Below are 17,093 nucleotides of genomic sequence, written 5' to 3' on the forward strand. Positions count from 1 at the left end.
TAAGCCGCGTTACTTCCGCATCTGAGGCTATATTATAAGAGGGTTGGAACTTAAATAGTGGCAACTATTTATTCACAACCGATACAAAGAGTTACATGTCTGCAACGGTTACTGTCATTCAAAGTTGTGTAGAACCCGTAGCCAGCGATGTGGAAGACGTAGTATACTGTCAGCATAGCCTGTTCTGTTGATGGTGCGAATGGAGCTGTCTACTGCCTGTCGAATCTCTGGAACAGTTCTGAAGCGAATGTCACGAAGTGGTTCCTTCATCTTCGGAATCAAATCAAAGTCACAAGGACTTAAGTTCGGGGAGTGTGGTGATTGTACAGTACTTCCCAGTCCCATCGACCGAAGAGAGCAGCCACAGCTTGCGCTGTATCCACTCGCGCATTTTCGTGCTAAATGATGGGTGGGTTGCGCAAAAAGTGTCGCCCTTTCTTTCACAAAGTTGGTCGCAGGTGATGCTCCAAAAACCTTCAGTTATATTAGGATTAACACCATCACAGTCGTACGCGACAATCACATAACTTTCACCATACTGGGGCTCTGACGCACTTTCGACTTTCGCAGCCACCCATAATGACGCCATTCGTTGGATTGGCGTTTGGTTTTGGCTCGTACGATGTGGCCCATGTCTCATCCAGTGTTACGATACGGCGTAATAAAACCTCTCCTTCGCGCTCATAGTGCTCCAAGTGCGTCTGAGCAGCGTCGTAACACATCCATTTCTACATTTCCGTCAAGTCATGCGAAACCCGTAGTGATGCAATTTTTCGCATGCCTAGGCGTTCCTTCACGATGCGAAGCACAGTCGTATGCGCTAATCCGGTTTCGTCGGCGAGTTCACGAATCGTATGGCGTCGATCACTGTCCACTAACGCGGCAACAGCATGCACTTCTTCTTCAGAGAAGCTACGACGACCTGCCCTTTGGATGTCTGCCACAGTTCGTTGAAGGCTTTTACCCAACGTGCCGCTGTTCTGTACCGTAATGCCGATTCCCCGCACATCTCTTGAAGACCTTGATGACACTGTCTTGCTGTATGAACTCTGGCACTTTCAGTCTTGATCCAACTCGGTTGTTCCTGTTTCAAAAACATGGTGACACCGTTACGTTAGACCGCTCGCCCACAAGTGAATGTGTTTCCCTCGATTGTACACACGCCTGTGACGTGGGACGGGCTAGTCCATTTGCTCAGAATAAGGTACAATAGTAGATTCCATTGCGTAGTGTCTCCTTAGCAGTGTTTCCACTATTTAATTTCCAACTTACGTATAATCTTGCACTTTTTCTCACGTCCTTCAGTTCACAAAATGCGCACCTATTGCCTGCTAGTCACCGACTCTCTCATGCCACACAGGACCCTTGCAGTTTGGCGCCAGATCCAGCTTTTCTATTCCCGCTAGCCAGTTCCGTTGCGGAGGGACTTCCCTCCAAGTTCTACATGATTACAAACCTACTTTTCCCATGCATGAACCAGTATAATAAATAAATTTTAAAGTTTTACGTTATTTTACAGCATACTACTTTTGAAATTAAATTCATAGATTAATTACAATTACATAAATTATCATAAATAATGAATAAAACATTTACATGGATGTTACATCAAAGAGCGTGGTTATACTGAAGTAAAAGTAAGAACAGAAAGTAAGTTTGATAAGACCGTTAATGGTAACATCGATAATAGTATTACTCATTTCGCACGAGTTTTCTTTAGGATCTACCTGTACGTATCCGTATGTTCTGCAGCAGATATTGTCTGCATCGGACAGTGATTACCGAGTGTTCCTCAAGAACCAATAGCTCGCATGTCTAGCCGACATGTAGTAGTAGAGACGGAGTTTTCTCACGAGAGACTTGCTTATAACATAGAAAATTCAGACTATTTTGAATTCTTGCCAATTTTTTCTTTCCTGTCTAAGCCATCTGAAGTCTAATTTCCGTGCACGTATTGTGGGGACGGGCAGTTCATTCCCATCAATATACTGCGAACTTCATACCCATGCTCACAGTGGCTTGCAGTTTGTTTGTTCATCTTACTGACCTCTATAGTTATTCGGCAGAGTTCATTGAGATGTAATATTCCATGTTGTTTACTATAATAATGTGAGATGTTTCTTCATATACAGTACTGAATGAACAAGAGACGAAAAACTGTCTGTTAATTTGACCTGCGTATTGAACCCAACAATATTTCGGTATTCTAAATCCGAAAAGTTTCCTTAGATAACACAAGATATTTGATAGACGTTGATCTCTTTTCAGTAGGACTCTGTTGTGTTTCTGACAGGACAGCGACCGTGTCCGATGAATACCGCTGTCTGAAGAGAGCTGAGAGAATTTCAAGAATTCACTGTGGTGAGAGGCGTTCGGCCTGTTATGTAAAACACTGGTTTTAAAATGCCGTAGAAGAAACTGAAACTCTGACATTTTGGCGATAGTTATTTGCAGTACTTTCTTAAGCCTCTAGGCTTTTGAGCTGAGTATATCGCTTGACTTGTGTATCATCTAAAGCGAGAAATAAATAGCTAGGTAGTTCAACTTGTGGTTAACGAATGTGTAACACTCATGAAAACGAAGATAAGAGCGCATGCATTTTTAACTCCAGTGAATGGCGAGTAAATAAATCTACTTCACTATAGTGAATAAAATTGAGCACTCCGGTTTGGTAGCCGTTTTGGACTGTACGAGGCACTGTACATCTTATGGAAAGCATGCTTCACAAGCCTTAGTGATTTATGCTTGTACCTGAAACTATCCTTTCTTTACAATAAAAATTATTATTAAATACGTAATTAGTGATTTTCTTACTCCATTGTTTTTCATCACAGCCGTACAGCACGATTTATTTTAAAGGTGATTGCATCTCTTTGGTTTATTTCACAGTTGTATTCTTCATGTCATGGCAAAATGAATAGCTCCAATATTATTACAATGTAGCTCATTTACGAATTCCTGACTTTTGTAGTATTTTCCACTCTTGCACATTTGATCTATACAAGTATCTAGTAACTTTCACTAGCTTTCACTTATTTCAGCAGTACACTTTACAGTCTTGCCTGCAGATACAGTACTTCCTGTAGGCATTTAGATGCAGTACTTCCTGTAAGCATTTACTTAAAGTATATGTTCTCCATATTCTTCATAATATATGATATTTCTTTGACGGCGCACAATATTTCTTCTGCAAAACTGATTCCTTATGTACATTAATCTTTGTTTTGTTTTTTGTTTCCCAATTCTCGTCCATAAATTCAGTTCTATTTATTTTTATTTGAGTGCCTGACTTCCGATTTATCTAGAGCTATATCTTAGTAATGTAAGTCCGCCAGTTGCCTGAAAATTGGTTCTTATTGAGCCGGTATGTGATGCAGAATGTACACATTCAATGAAAAACTTAAATACAGATAGCTGACGCATTTCTATTAATAAAATATGTATCTTCCGCAACGCTGCCTACGACTGATAAATGAAACCCATATGGATTTGTTAAATTTTGTGAAGAAAATTTATAATATTTTAATGCATTGTAAAGGCGTCAGAAGGCAAGAATGTACAGGGTGTTCGTGAATTATCTCGACAGCTTTAGACTTCAGTAACTTTAGAATTATGCTATATAACAGTGGGGGCTCAGAATTTGAAGTGATCAGACGTGATGCAATGAAAAGTTCCAGTTTGCGTCCTCCTATGTTTCTGAAACGCAAAAATGATATTCAACAAGAATTGTCAGATGATGCTAATCTTTTCCCTTTTTGCAAATAAAAAAGGTTTAGGACCAAAGAGCGGTGCCACTTCTCTTACTGAAATGACAACAACTGAAATATTTGAAAACGTCAAGAGACGGTTCGGGAACAACGGATTATGATAAAATTTTGACAAGACTCAGTAAATGTCATGATATTCTACGAGCTATAGAAACAGTGTACGCAGGTAGTGAAATACAATAAGAAAAAAAAGTTAAGATTCAAGACAACAGATATCACGACCTTAATTACTAAACGAACATACTAGAGCTAATAAATGCCTTAGTTCAATTAAATTTGCAATATGCATGATTACCGGTCTAGATGATTTAGGAATGAAGAAACTTCTCTATGCTGCTTATTTCCACTAATGAGTTTTGGAATAATTTTTGGAGGAACTCAGATTAGTGGGATACTATTTTCAGAATAGAGAAGTGTGTCATAAGAATTATAACTAGAATCAATTCTGGAACATAATGGAGAGATCTCTTCAGAAAAATTATGTTTTGATAATTGCTCCACAAAACACATACAATGTATCCATTTATGTTCTTGATTGTTTAAACGTTTATCTTTCCTCGAAAAATTATGCAAACCATGAATATAATACTAGTACCAAAAATAACTTTTACAAAGACTTCAGGAACTTAACACTCGTACAGAAAGCAATAAGATATATGGGTACTCATGTGGTCAACAATCTACTAGAGCTTACCAGTTACGTAGCTAACATGATGGAATTTAAGACTGAATTAAGAAAATTTCTTTTCGACAACTCCTTCTATTCCAAAGGAGACTATCTTCACACAAAAATCAATGTATCAAATTATTTTATAATTAACATTAGCACAATAGTGTTTCGAAATTTTTCATCATATTTTACTTAAACGAAATGTACATCTAAGACCTTTTTTCCATGCCCCACAAACCCTCGCAGTGGGATCCATGGTATACGACTAACGTAATATAATATACTGGAACATTTGATGACACTTGTATTCGTTTTTATGTGTGTGTGTGTGTGTGTGTGTGTGTGTGTGTGTGTGTGTGTGTGTGTGTTTCATTACAAATTGCATCACACATATGCACACAATTTTATACTTTAATCCCCTACGCCGGAAGTAGTTAATTGAGAGTGCTCTCCACCAATTACAAATATTCAAATAAATTGAAGCTAAACGCCGCTTCATATGAATATATGGCCAAGGCCTGAGCACATATAAAAGCTGTATTCCACAAACTGCAGTCACGAAGCAGTACATGCAACATCCACAATTTCTTCTCAATCTTAATGTCAGTAACAGTTTTCTTCTGTTGTCAGCATAATATCATGGCTTCTGTCGTTTCAGAGACAGCTTAACGCCGTCGATTACCGGATCTCCAGCGACCTGAAGTACGTCCTTCTCATCTACAACAGGAAAAAGGTTAGTTAAACGGTACATCGCAGTTTTTCTTCGCAAGCAATAATTAAATTTGTTTTAATACGATGTTCTGTGTTTGTACCATTCTTTACTTTAGTATGCAACAAATGTGATCTGAAATTTATCAAAACTTATATGTGAAGTCAAGGCAAAGCAGATACAGCATCTGGGTCAATTTTTTGATCACTAAGTTCGGTGCCTAATGAATACGTTGACAAGCTTAATACTTTACGGAAACATATTGTATTACAGTAAATGTTACTGGCAACAAAGCATGAAGTTCATGTTCATGTGTATTTAAATTCCTCTTCAGACAGAATAATTTTCTTTATTTTCGATTTAAACGATGACACCTGAAGGTGTTTCGCCATTACGCCTTCTACATGAGTAAATTATATGTAAGATAATGTTCATATCGTTTAGTGCCCTTATGTTATGTGCTGTGATTCACAGCTATATTGATTTCATCGCTATCTGCGTTCCTGCAGTCATTTTACGATGTCGCATTGGTAATGTATGCCTCTGTCCTCCTTACAGCACTGGTTAGATGTATTGAGACTGATTGGAGTAACGTTAACAAACCATTGCCATACCATTCTGTGTAAAGTATCTGCTCCTACTGTCCCTCTATCTGGTCACTTGTAACACTGACGTATGTTCTGACTAACAACAGACAAAATTATCCGAATAATTAAGTTCCACATGAATATGAAGCAGTGGGTATCAGTAAACGATGGCGATGATGATGATGACGACGATGAAACGAATTATTTTGTTAGTAATCTATAAGGGGAAAAGTACGAGTGATTTTTCTGACTGATCTTAATGAACGTGATAAATACACAGCTATAAAACAAAACGTTCTTTTCATCACATATTACGACAGTTCTGGCGACCGAAAATTTCGTCCGTAAAATCAACATGAAGACCGTAAACAGGGACCTTCCGAGACTCAGCTCGCTTTGTTTGTCGGTTAGATCCGAAGCACCGTAGGCATCAGCGCTCGGGTTGACGCCATGTTCCTTGACTTCAGCAAGGCGTTTGATACTCTTCCACACTGTGGTTTAGTGAAAAAAACGTAATTACCGAGTATATGGCCGGTTCTGTGACCGGATTCAAGAGTTTCTTGTACATAGAACTCAATTCCTCGTTGTCAACGGAACAAGATCGATAGCTGTAATTTCAGGAGTACTCTAAGGAAGTGTGATAGGACTGTGATTGTTAAAATATATATAAGTGATCTAGTACAAAGCACTGGAGAGTCCATGAGACTCTTCGAAAGTGATGCAGTTGTTTGTAAGAAAGTAGAAGACTCTAGCGAACTAAAGGAAGACCTGCAGAGGATTGATGAATGGTGCGGGGAATTTCCATAGACACTGAACGTAAATAAATATAAATCATTGCGCATACTTAGGAGAAGAAATAGACTACAATACAATTACATTGTTGATGGCAAATTGCTGTAAACAGTAGCTTCCCGTAAAATACCTAGGAGTAACCATCCGGAGCGATAGTAATTCGAAGGACCACATAAAACAAGTAGTAGGGAAAGCAGATGCCAGACTGAGATTCATAGGAAGAATCATAAGGAAGCGTAACTCATCCAGGAAAGAATTTTCCTAGAAAACAATTGCCCGATCGTTTCTTGAGTACTGGTCATCAGTCTGGGATCATTACTAGGTGGGATTAATAGCAGAGAGAGAGAGAGGATTCAACGAAGAGCGGCGTGTTTGGATACTGGATCGATTAGTCCGCGCGAGAGCGTTACGGAGAAACTCAATACACTTCATCGGCAGATGATGAAAGAGAGGTGTTGTGTGTCACTGAGAAGGTGCTTGTTGAAATTCTGAGACGGTATTTTTCAGAAAGGGTCGGAAAAAATATCACTTCCTCCTACATACCTCTCTAAATGACCACAACGAGAAAATTCGAGAAATTACTGCTAATATGCCTGGGTGGTCAGCGTGGCTGACTGCCATTAGCGCGACCCGGGCTGCTGGTACTTTGCTTGGTGAGAGGACTGGTATGGGCTGCTCTAATCGAGAAACCTGACTACGACCGGGAGACCCACGTACTGTCCACAAGTCGATTCAAACCGCATCTGATGACGGCACTGGCAGAAGATGACACGGCGGTCGGTCTTGTACGACTCGCACGTCAGAGCCAGAGCGCGTAACTTTACCTTTATCTTAGAGCTAATATAGAGATTTACCGACAATCATTCTTTCCACTCGCCTTTCGTGATTAGAACAGGGAAAGGGGGCGCGGAATCAGATAGTACCAGAAGTACCTCCGTGTCACACCGTCATGTGTGCTGCGGAGCATAAATGTAGTTAGGAAACAGCTACATACACTCACATTTGTAATGGAGGAGACAGCCAACCTGCATTAGCTGTGCAATTCAGTAGATCGCTGTCAGGACAGGACAACGCCGACTGTGTACAGAATTCAATCTGGCCTCAGGTCACGAAGGGCCATTACGAGCTTAAGCGGGTGCGCAATTTGACTTCAGGGCAAAAAAGGGTTTGTCAGTACATGACATTCCCGGTCGAACTGGCGTACACCGCAGCGACGTCATTAGATCATTCAGTGGCTATCGTGAGACACAAAACGTTGAACGTCTGCCTTACAGTAGCCGCTCGAGATAAGCAACAATCAGCTGCCTTTGTACCTCGAGAAGAAAGCAACAAAACGGCGTGTTGCGGGAAGCCGCGACAGGGAGGACTGTGTCGCCCAGACGGTATGCAACCACCTACACATAACCAATCTGGCCTTCAGGCGCCCATTACGAATAACATTACAGACCTCCAGCACCGTGGTGCGCAAAGAAGTTGAGCGTAGGAACATCTGGAATGCAAACTGGTTTAAGATATTAGGTTCTCTTCACCGGCGAGTGCTGGAATGTGCTAATGCCCGAAGTTCGTCAAAAGAGTGTCGAGTGATCTGGTAAGCAACCCGTGTGTCTCAGCCATGCAGTCCAATGGGTTCAGAAGGGAGGTGGCTCTCTTCATTTTTTGGGCCAGCACACGTACGGATTCCAGATGACTCCCATCGCTACCGAGAGTAATTTGGGCGCTATGAAGTATCTGAATAGTATTACCAAACTTATTGTCCAGCGCTACAGTCAACACCTCGGCGATACGTTCAGCTTCCACGACGATAATACACTATCACACAGCGTCCATCTCGTGAACCCCTTTCTCCAGTAGACAGGAATCAACCGAATGAAATAGTCTGTGGAATCTGCCTACATAAACCCGACCGAACATGTTTGTGATGAGTTGAAACGTGCAGTGCGCCAGAGCAGGAACGCTACTTACGCACTGGATGACTTCAGAAGAGTCATTCGAAGAGACTGCCTATACCTGGTTATTCCTTCACGACTGTCACCCCTTGAATTTACGACCATACACAATCGTACATATGCCGCTGTTGCAAAACATCTTTCCTGCAGTTTACATTTTGGATTCCATTCACGCAACAAACCAAAGGACCCTATAGCAGAGGATTAATCAGTTTTACATAAATATTTCTGACGGCATAATTACGACATTTTTTACCGCTGCTATCTTGTTTCCGATAATTCATAATCGTGGTGCATAAGAAACATGTCAGAAATGCGGCCATACAATTCTTCACGTTAACTAATACATATTAGATTTCCATCCGCAGCTCTATCTCCTATGTCCTAGGACATAATCATATTAGTGCTGGAAACTACATAGTGTTGGGGAAATAAGTAGGGGCTTAAGAAAATAAGTTAAATATATTCTCCAACCTAATACCGTTGCGCAGTAGCAGTGGCGCATTGTCAGAAAAGAGTACATGTTCTGGGTTCCCTGCACACGCAGTTCTGCTGTGGTACAGATAACAGGTGCATCACAGTGTGCGACTGAAATGGCGCGACAACTGGAAACCTGCTCCAAAGTTCAAGTACGCGAGGCAGTATGATTCTTTTGGGCAAAACATCTAAACTGCACGCACATTCGCCTTGAAATTCTGGTGATATGTGGACCAAATGCAACGTGCCGTCCAGGCGTAGTGAAACGGTGCCAATAATTTGACCAAGACCGCAAGACGTGGCAGATGCCAGTCGGGAAGTCATTTTGCACTACGCGATTTACATCTTTTTGGCCGGCCGGTGTGGCCGTGCGGTTCTAGGCGCTTCAGTCTGGAACCGCGTGACCGTTACGGTCGCAGGTTCGAATCCTGCCTCGGGCATGGATGTGTGTGATGTCCTTAGGTTAGTTAGGTTTAATTAGTTCTAAGTTCTAGGCGACTGATGATCTCAGTAGTTAAGTCGCATAGTGCTCAGAGCCATTTGAACCATCTTTTTGGCAACCTTAAAGAATATCTGGGAGGAGAGGCGTTTTTCAACGATGAGGTTGTTCACAAAGTACTTGTTGATTGGCTCCGTAGCCAAAAAGGAGATTTCTATAGTCCAGGAGCTGAACGATTTGTAGAACGTTCGATCATTGTTTTACAGTGTCTTAGTCTATGTTGAAAAGTAGTGTCATGTATCTGTGCCACTTTGAAGTGCAGTGCAGCGTTCAATAAAAGTTAGTTGGCCTGGCGTAATAATATGTAACTTACGAAACTTCCTGGCAGATTAAAACTGTGTGCACCGACCGAGACTCGAACTCGGGACCTTTGCCTTTCGCGGGCAAGTGCTCTACCATCTGAGCTGCCGAAGCACGACTCACGCCGGGCCCTCACACCTTCACTTCTGCCAGTATCTCGTTTGGAAGGTAGGGGACGAGATACTGGCAGAAGTGAAGCTGTGAGGGCCGGGCGTGAGTCGTGCTTCGGTAGCTCAGATGGTAGAGCACTTGCCCGCGAAAGGCAAAGGTCCCGAGTTCGAGTCTCGGTCGGTGCACACAGTTTTAATCTGCCAGGAAGTTTCATATCAGCGCACACCCCGCTGCAGAGTGAAAATCTTATTCGGGAATATGTAACTTACTTGTAACCCACGATGAACCGAGCAAGAGGGACATAAAAAGCTGATTAGCACTGGCAAAAAGGGCATTCCTGGCCAAGAGAAGTCTACTAGTATCAAACATAGGCCTTAATTTGAGGAATAAATTTCTAATGATGTACGTTTGGAGCACAGATTCTATGATAGTGAATAATGGACTGTCGGAAAGCGGAACATAAGACAATCGAAGTATTTGAGATGTGGTGCTTCAGAGGAATGTTGAAAATTACGTGAACTGATAAGGTAAGGAATGAGGAGGTTCTGTACAGAATCTGCGACGGGAGAAACACATGGAGAACTCTGACGAGATGAAGGGACAGGATGATAGGACATCTGTTAAGACATCGTGGAATAATTTCCATGGTACTAAAGGGAACTTCAGAGAGTAAAAACTGTGGAGAAAGACAGAGACTGGGACACATACAGCAAATAACTGAGGACGTAGGTTACAAGTGTTATTTTGAGATGAAAAGGTTGGCACAGGAGAGGAATTCCTGGTGGGCCGTACCAAACCAATCAGGAGCCTGAAGTACTCTCATGCATACAGTCGGTGTTTTTTTATTTTAATTGTGGACATTGTTCCAGCGAGGAATCACATTTAACTTTACAAAATGTCTTTTATTACAGTCTGCTCTCGCACGTGTTTCACAATGATGACTGTTTACACTCAGTTCAGAATATCTCCAGAAATATGTGGACGCTGTGTACAGCACCTGAAACTGCTGGTTGCTCTGCAGTGTCCTGTGGCCTAAAGGAGTTCTGTAACCGAACGACAGCAGCTACGATTGGGCAAAAGTGCAATAATAGACCATATTAAAAAACTTTTTAGTGATTCAGTTGTTTCTCCACTTAATAATATGCCAAGCCTTCATATATTCACTTTGGATAAAATCATTTTGGGTACTGGGCCGCATCATTGAAATTACTAACAGCTAAATTTCCGACGTTTCGATCGACTTGCTGCGATGCTCTTCAGGGCGGTTCACACACTCATGTTTCTTCAATAAAATGATCCACTCAGATTTGTATGTAACTTCCCTTTTCTCTGAAGCTTCACCCGCATATGTGTTCTGCACATGTATTGAATACAACTCCTCCTCTCTCACTCTGTGTTTACCCCTTCCCCCATCTGTCTGTCCACTTAATACTCCCACCTCTATCTGTTTATCTATCCTCCTCCCCACTCTCTCTCTCACTCTCTCTCTCTCTCTCTCTCTCTCTCTCTTTTCATCTTCTCCTCCCCTTCTCTTTGTCCATTTCCTCCAACTTCTCTCTGACCATACATTGCACTCACACCCCCTGACCATATCCTTCTCCTCCTCTCTCTTTACTTCTCCGCCCCTCCCTCTTGCTCTTACACCTGCCAACTACCCCTTAAAGCCTTCCACCTCCATCAAGCAACTTCCCCTTCCTCCCTTATCTCTGTCCATTTCCCCCCCCCCTTGCTAAGTCCACCCCCTCCTCTACCCATCTCAATCTGTTGCTATCTGTACTCAACAGCATGTGTAGCCCCTGCAATACAGTTCAACAAAGCAGTTCGATGCTGCTCCCGTAACACATCTCTATTGTTACTCAGGCAACACAACAGGGGTCTGAAAATCATTTATTTGCGCCTGACACACAAGCTGCCATGCAAATCAGATCGATAAAGCAGACCGATACTACTCCAACACAAACACACCGGTCACGCAGGGCAGCCTACACTTTGGGGTGTGGGAAACTGTTTCTTTCCCTTGTCATGTAGGCAAAGCAACTTGATTTGGCAGGCTCATTCTGTTCGCACGCAATACGCCTGTTGTGCATGGCAGCCATCTGCCAGGGCATGTAAAAAAATCAATTTTTTGCCTGTTTCTCCATTCCTGTTGTAGCTAGAAGGCTATAAACCCCGTAGTGCTGAGACTTGTGAGGCCTGCTGTTTCTGTGCCAAGTTCAGTTGAAATCAATACTAGAGTTTGGGAGGAGACACTGGGCAAACACACGTACATTATACTTTATATGTGTAACAGATTAATTGGTAGAGATAAATACTGCTGCAAAAACTGTTGGAATATGTCTTGCACCAAAACATATTACTGCCAGATCAGTAAATTTGATATAATTGTGCCGTTTATTATGGGGAAGCAAATGTTTGTCCACAATAAGAAGTCTAAACATGCAAAAACAATAATATCATGAAACTGTTTTGTTACAGGTTTGGCGTTACTCATACCAGGCGAGCTACCAGGTGTATGAGGTGGAGGCTCAGTAAGTACACATGAACTGTCTTGCTATTTACTCTCTCTCCTGTCTCGCAAAGTGTGTTCAAAATAGGTGTAGCTAAAATTGTAATTTTTTCTGCATCTTGTTTTGAACTACCACCTAACATCCTTTAGTGAGACAGTATCACATTTGGATACAATCGGAACAACACTTGGAAAACAATAAAGAGTTAATACAGAGTGAAGAGCTTCCTAAATATCTGCATGACTTAATATGGCAAAAGAATAAAAAAATTACTAGTAAAGCAAACCACTGCTTAATATTATAATAAAATAACGATAATAGATCATTTTGAACGTAGTGCCTATGGAACTAGACTATCAAAAACTGGTCTTCAAACAGTCTAAGTTGCCTTTTGTTTATACTTGGTGATTGCTTTTGGTTAAACCATATTCGCACTTACTTCTAAATAAAGGAATACAAAGGTCTATTAAAATGTTTGTAAATTACTGCACAGCAAGAAACATCAATGCATAGAGCAGCCTTCAGTCTCCATGGTAAGATTGCAGCATCGATAGAAATGGGAGGTTCTATTTTAGACTAAGTGCCACTCAACTGTCTAAAGTAAACTGTTTATTTACTTGACATATCAATTAGATAAACTTTCCTCAAAATTACAAGTGAAACAGTAATCGTAAATTTTGTCTCACACACATCGGACATTCCCACGATAAAAAACTAACCAAAAGTCAATTGCTAAAATGTGTGTCATATACGAATCCGCACTATTTTTCCACCAACTTTAACGTGGTGCTCTTTTGTTTTCGGCTAGACTACTTACTTTGAAATTTATTGAAGAATTTTCGGGTTTATTCAACAAAATTACGTTTATGGGTTCTTCTGTCACTTAATGGTAGGATAAACTCATATCTAACGTTAAGTTGCGTTTTCGTTCTACTAATATTTGTTGATTTGTAACCGGTTTTCGGGTTATTGGGTCTTTATCACGAGACAACTGACTAGCGTCTACAAAAGACAATAGTATGTAGGAAACCAAACATAAGAAACAAAGATACTATCAATAGAGACAGACCATTTGATCACGACGTTAGATGAAGAATGTCAAACTGAGCGTTCATTGTTCGTGTTATGAACCAAACATGTTAAATTACAATTTACAAGATTAATAGTATCAAACGCTGCATATAACAAAAATACACAATACGCAAGTTTCATGGTTACGATACTAAAGCTTCTGTGGGAAAAAAGTAAGGTGTAATAATGAGGCCGGCCGCGGTGGTCTAGCGGTTCTGGCGCTGCAGTCCGGAACCGCGGGACTGCTACGGTCGCAGGTTCGAATCCTGCCTCGGGCATGGGTGTGTGTGATGTCCTTAGGTTAGTTAGGTTTAAGTAGTTCTAAGTTCTAGGGGACTTATGACCTAAGATGTTGAGTCCCATAGTGCTCAGAGCCATTTGAACCATTTTTTTTGTAATAATGATTATATCATTGTGGTAGAGGTTTGCGCAAATGAATGTAATCATTGTGATAGAGGTCAGGCTGGTCCATTTGATCATGCACTATGTGATCAAAAGTATCCGGACACGTGGTTGAAAATGACTTACAAGTTCGTGGCGTCCTCCATCGGCAATGCTGGAATTCAGTAAGGTGTTGGCCTACCCTTAGCCTTCATGACAGCTTCCATTCTCGCAGGCATACGTTCAGTCAGGTGCTGGAAGGTTTCTTGGGGAATGGCAGCCCATTCTTCACGGAGTGCTGCACTGAGGACAGGTATCGATGTCGATCGGTGAGGCCTGGCAAGAAGTCGGCGTTCCAAAACATTCCAAAGGTGTTCTATAGGATTCAGAGCAGGACTCTGTGCAGGCCAGTCCATTATAGGGATGTCATTGTTGTGTAACCACTCCGCCACAGGCCTTGCATTATGAACAGGTGCTCGATCGTGTTGAAAGATGCAATCGCCATCCCCGAATTGCTCTCCAACACTGGAAAGCAAGATGGTACTTAAAACATCAATGTAGGTCTGTGTTTTGATAGTGTCACGCAAAACAACAACGTGTGCAAGCTACCCCTCCATGAATAACTCTACCACACCGTAACACCACCGCCTCAGAATTTTACTGGTGGCGCTACAAACGCTGGCAGATGACGTTCACCGGGCATTCGCCATACCCACGCCCTGCCATCGGATCGCTACATTGTGTACCATGATTCGTCACTCCACACATCGTTTTACCACTGTTCAATCGTCCATTGCTTACGCTCCTTACATGAAGCGAGGCGTCCTTCGGCATTTACTGGCGTGATGTGTGGCTTATGAGCAGCCGCTCGACCATGAAAACCAAGTTTTCTCACCTCCCGCCTAACTGTATAGTTCTTGCAGTGGATGCTGATGCAGTTTGGAATTCTTGTGTGATGGTCTAGATAGACGTCTGTCTGTTATACATTACGACTCTTTTCAACTGTCGGTGGTCTCTGTCAGCCAACAGACGAGGTCGGCCTGTACGCTTTTGTGCTGTACGTGTCCCTTCACGTTTCCACTTCACTATTATATCGAAAACAGTGGACCTAGGGACGTTTAGGAGTGTGGAAATCTCGCGTACAGACGTATGACACAAGCGAAACCCAACCACCTGACCACGCTCGAAGTCCATGAGTTCCGCGCCCGCATCCCGTGGTCGTGCGGTAGCGTTCTCGCTTCCCACACCCGGGTTCCCGGGTTCGATTCCCGGCGGGGTCAGGGATTTTCTCTGCCTCGTGATGGCTGGGTGTTGTGTGCTGTCCTTAGGTTAGTTAGGTTTAAGTAGTTCTAAGTTCTAGGGGACTTATGACCACAGCAGTTGAGTCCCATAGTGCTCAGAGCCATTTGAACCATGAGTTCCGCGGAGCGCCCCATTCTGCTCTCTCACGATGTCTAATGACTACTGTGGTCGTTGATATGGAGTGTCTGGCAGTAGGTGGCAGCACAATGCATCTAATATGTAAAACGTATGTTTTTAGGGTGACCGGATACTTTTGATCACATAGTGTATGAAGCTTAAGAACAAGGATTTGGTTAGTTCTCACTGATCTCTTAGTAATATCTGAGTCTTTTGTACTAAGTGCTTGTTCGCATCAAGTGCTTCTAATAGGCTAAGTTTTTATCCTATCTTGATCATTCTGTGTTGACTTTGTGTCTATCACCCTTCTTGAGCAACTGTTCAGTAGAAGCTTAGTCTGGCTTATATAACCTCTGGATCCGTTCATTTCGCTGTCAGTCCATCATACTTAAAGCTTGTTCCGTGTCCACAATGAGGCCCTTTTCAACTTCTGCCAGATGCTGACAAGGCAGTCTCTACAAGTGTGTGGCATCTCTGCGTTCTTCACAGCGACCACTCAACAGCTGACGCTGTTACCCTAACAGGCCTGCTTACAACACTAAACAATAGCTACACTAATGCAGTCTCATAGGGGGTTTACCTGTCGCAGTGAATTGCAGCTATAATCATTTACTAACCTGGCGACGGTGTGCAGGCGTTTGGGGTTACATTTACATCCGACCATGTCTTCTGAATGATTCACTTTTATTAGCAGGCAGTGAATATTTTGTCTCATACCTAAATTAGATTAAATTGACCAGATCAAATAATATCGCTGCTCTGTCGTTGTCTGGCAACACTTTGTTTGTTGCAACCAGATGAAGTGTTTAGAAGTTGCTCTATTTTAATTGTTGCAGACTGTCCAACCTTCTCTGTACATACCATGTGCTAGCGGTATAAATGCAGATATTTTTATTTGTGACTGAGCACAGGGATAAATTCTAGTGTCCGATACCACTCGTCAGCTTTGACCAATGACGTCATACGTAAGGCAAAGATGCTGCAATAGACAATCTATGAATGGAACGGATCATACTCGTTAACAAATGAATGTAGCATGCCATTTAACGCGACTATTATTTACGCGCGAATTTCTTTTAAACGAGTTGAAGATGACTGAAATAAATAAGGACACGAGAGCAATCACGAGTGCATATATATATTATATTATATTTTCCACACGTACTGCAAAAACGATGTAAATAATGAACCGTCGAATATCTGGAATCAGTAACTAGAGGCAACCTATGTAAGAGGTCATTTCTAGTTCCCGATTCCAATATTACTGTTTGTTGCGCAAAAATCTTATAACATATCAGAAACGTGCTTAAAAAATAATCTTTGTGAACTACAGAATACGAGTAGATTTCCAAAAAATGAAAATCTTCACACACATTACCGCACACGGAAAGGAATAAAGCGCAAAAATGACCAAACCTTGCAACCGATACTACACGAAAGTCACACCAGCTACAGTAGCTCCTAATAACACTCAGTAAAACCGACACCCCAGAAGTGACAGTAAAATAAGAGACGTGTAGCAGAAACATCAAAAACGAAAACATAAAAGTGGCTACATAAAAAGAAACTTACCGCATAAAAAATTCCAAAGGAGTCAAAGATCGAGGCTGACAAGAACTAAATAAGGACATAACAAGAAATAATAATGTTAGAAGCTCAAACTGTAAGAAAAGAAGCAAAATCCAGAATAACAAATGAAAAAAATAATAAGAAACAGAAACTGACAGTCACGAATGAGGTACCACCCAAATCAGTTCTTCCCGATCACCTGCCCTCAATCAGACGCAAAATTTTAAAATAATAAAAAAATGAATCCACGAGTCAGTCACATAAACCCTCCGGCAAAGACACAGCAAT

The 17,093-nt window shown here is 41.7% G+C and overlaps 1 protein-coding gene and 1 non-coding gene across 2 annotated transcripts in view; both read left to right on the top strand.

Moving 5' to 3' along the window:
• LOC126092476 (inactive dipeptidyl peptidase 10-like) overlaps positions 1-17,093 on the top strand; it is a 623,654-nt gene that overhangs the window by 419,620 nt on the left and 186,941 nt on the right. The window contains exons 4-5 of the mRNA XM_049908091.1: positions 5,096-5,170; positions 12,334-12,386. Coding sequence (XP_049764048.1) covers positions 5,096-5,170; positions 12,334-12,386 — 128 coding nt within the window. The remainder of the gene's footprint in view (positions 1-5,095; positions 5,171-12,333; positions 12,387-17,093) is intronic.
• Positions 9,970-10,043, top strand: Trnas-cga (transfer RNA serine (anticodon CGA)). The gene has a single exon. It is a non-coding gene; the product is annotated as a tRNA-Ser (tRNA).

The sequence above is a fragment of the Schistocerca cancellata genome, chromosome 7 (genome assembly GCF_023864275.1).
Source record: "Schistocerca cancellata isolate TAMUIC-IGC-003103 chromosome 7, iqSchCanc2.1, whole genome shotgun sequence".
NCBI lineage: Eukaryota > Metazoa > Arthropoda > Insecta > Orthoptera > Acrididae > Schistocerca > Schistocerca cancellata.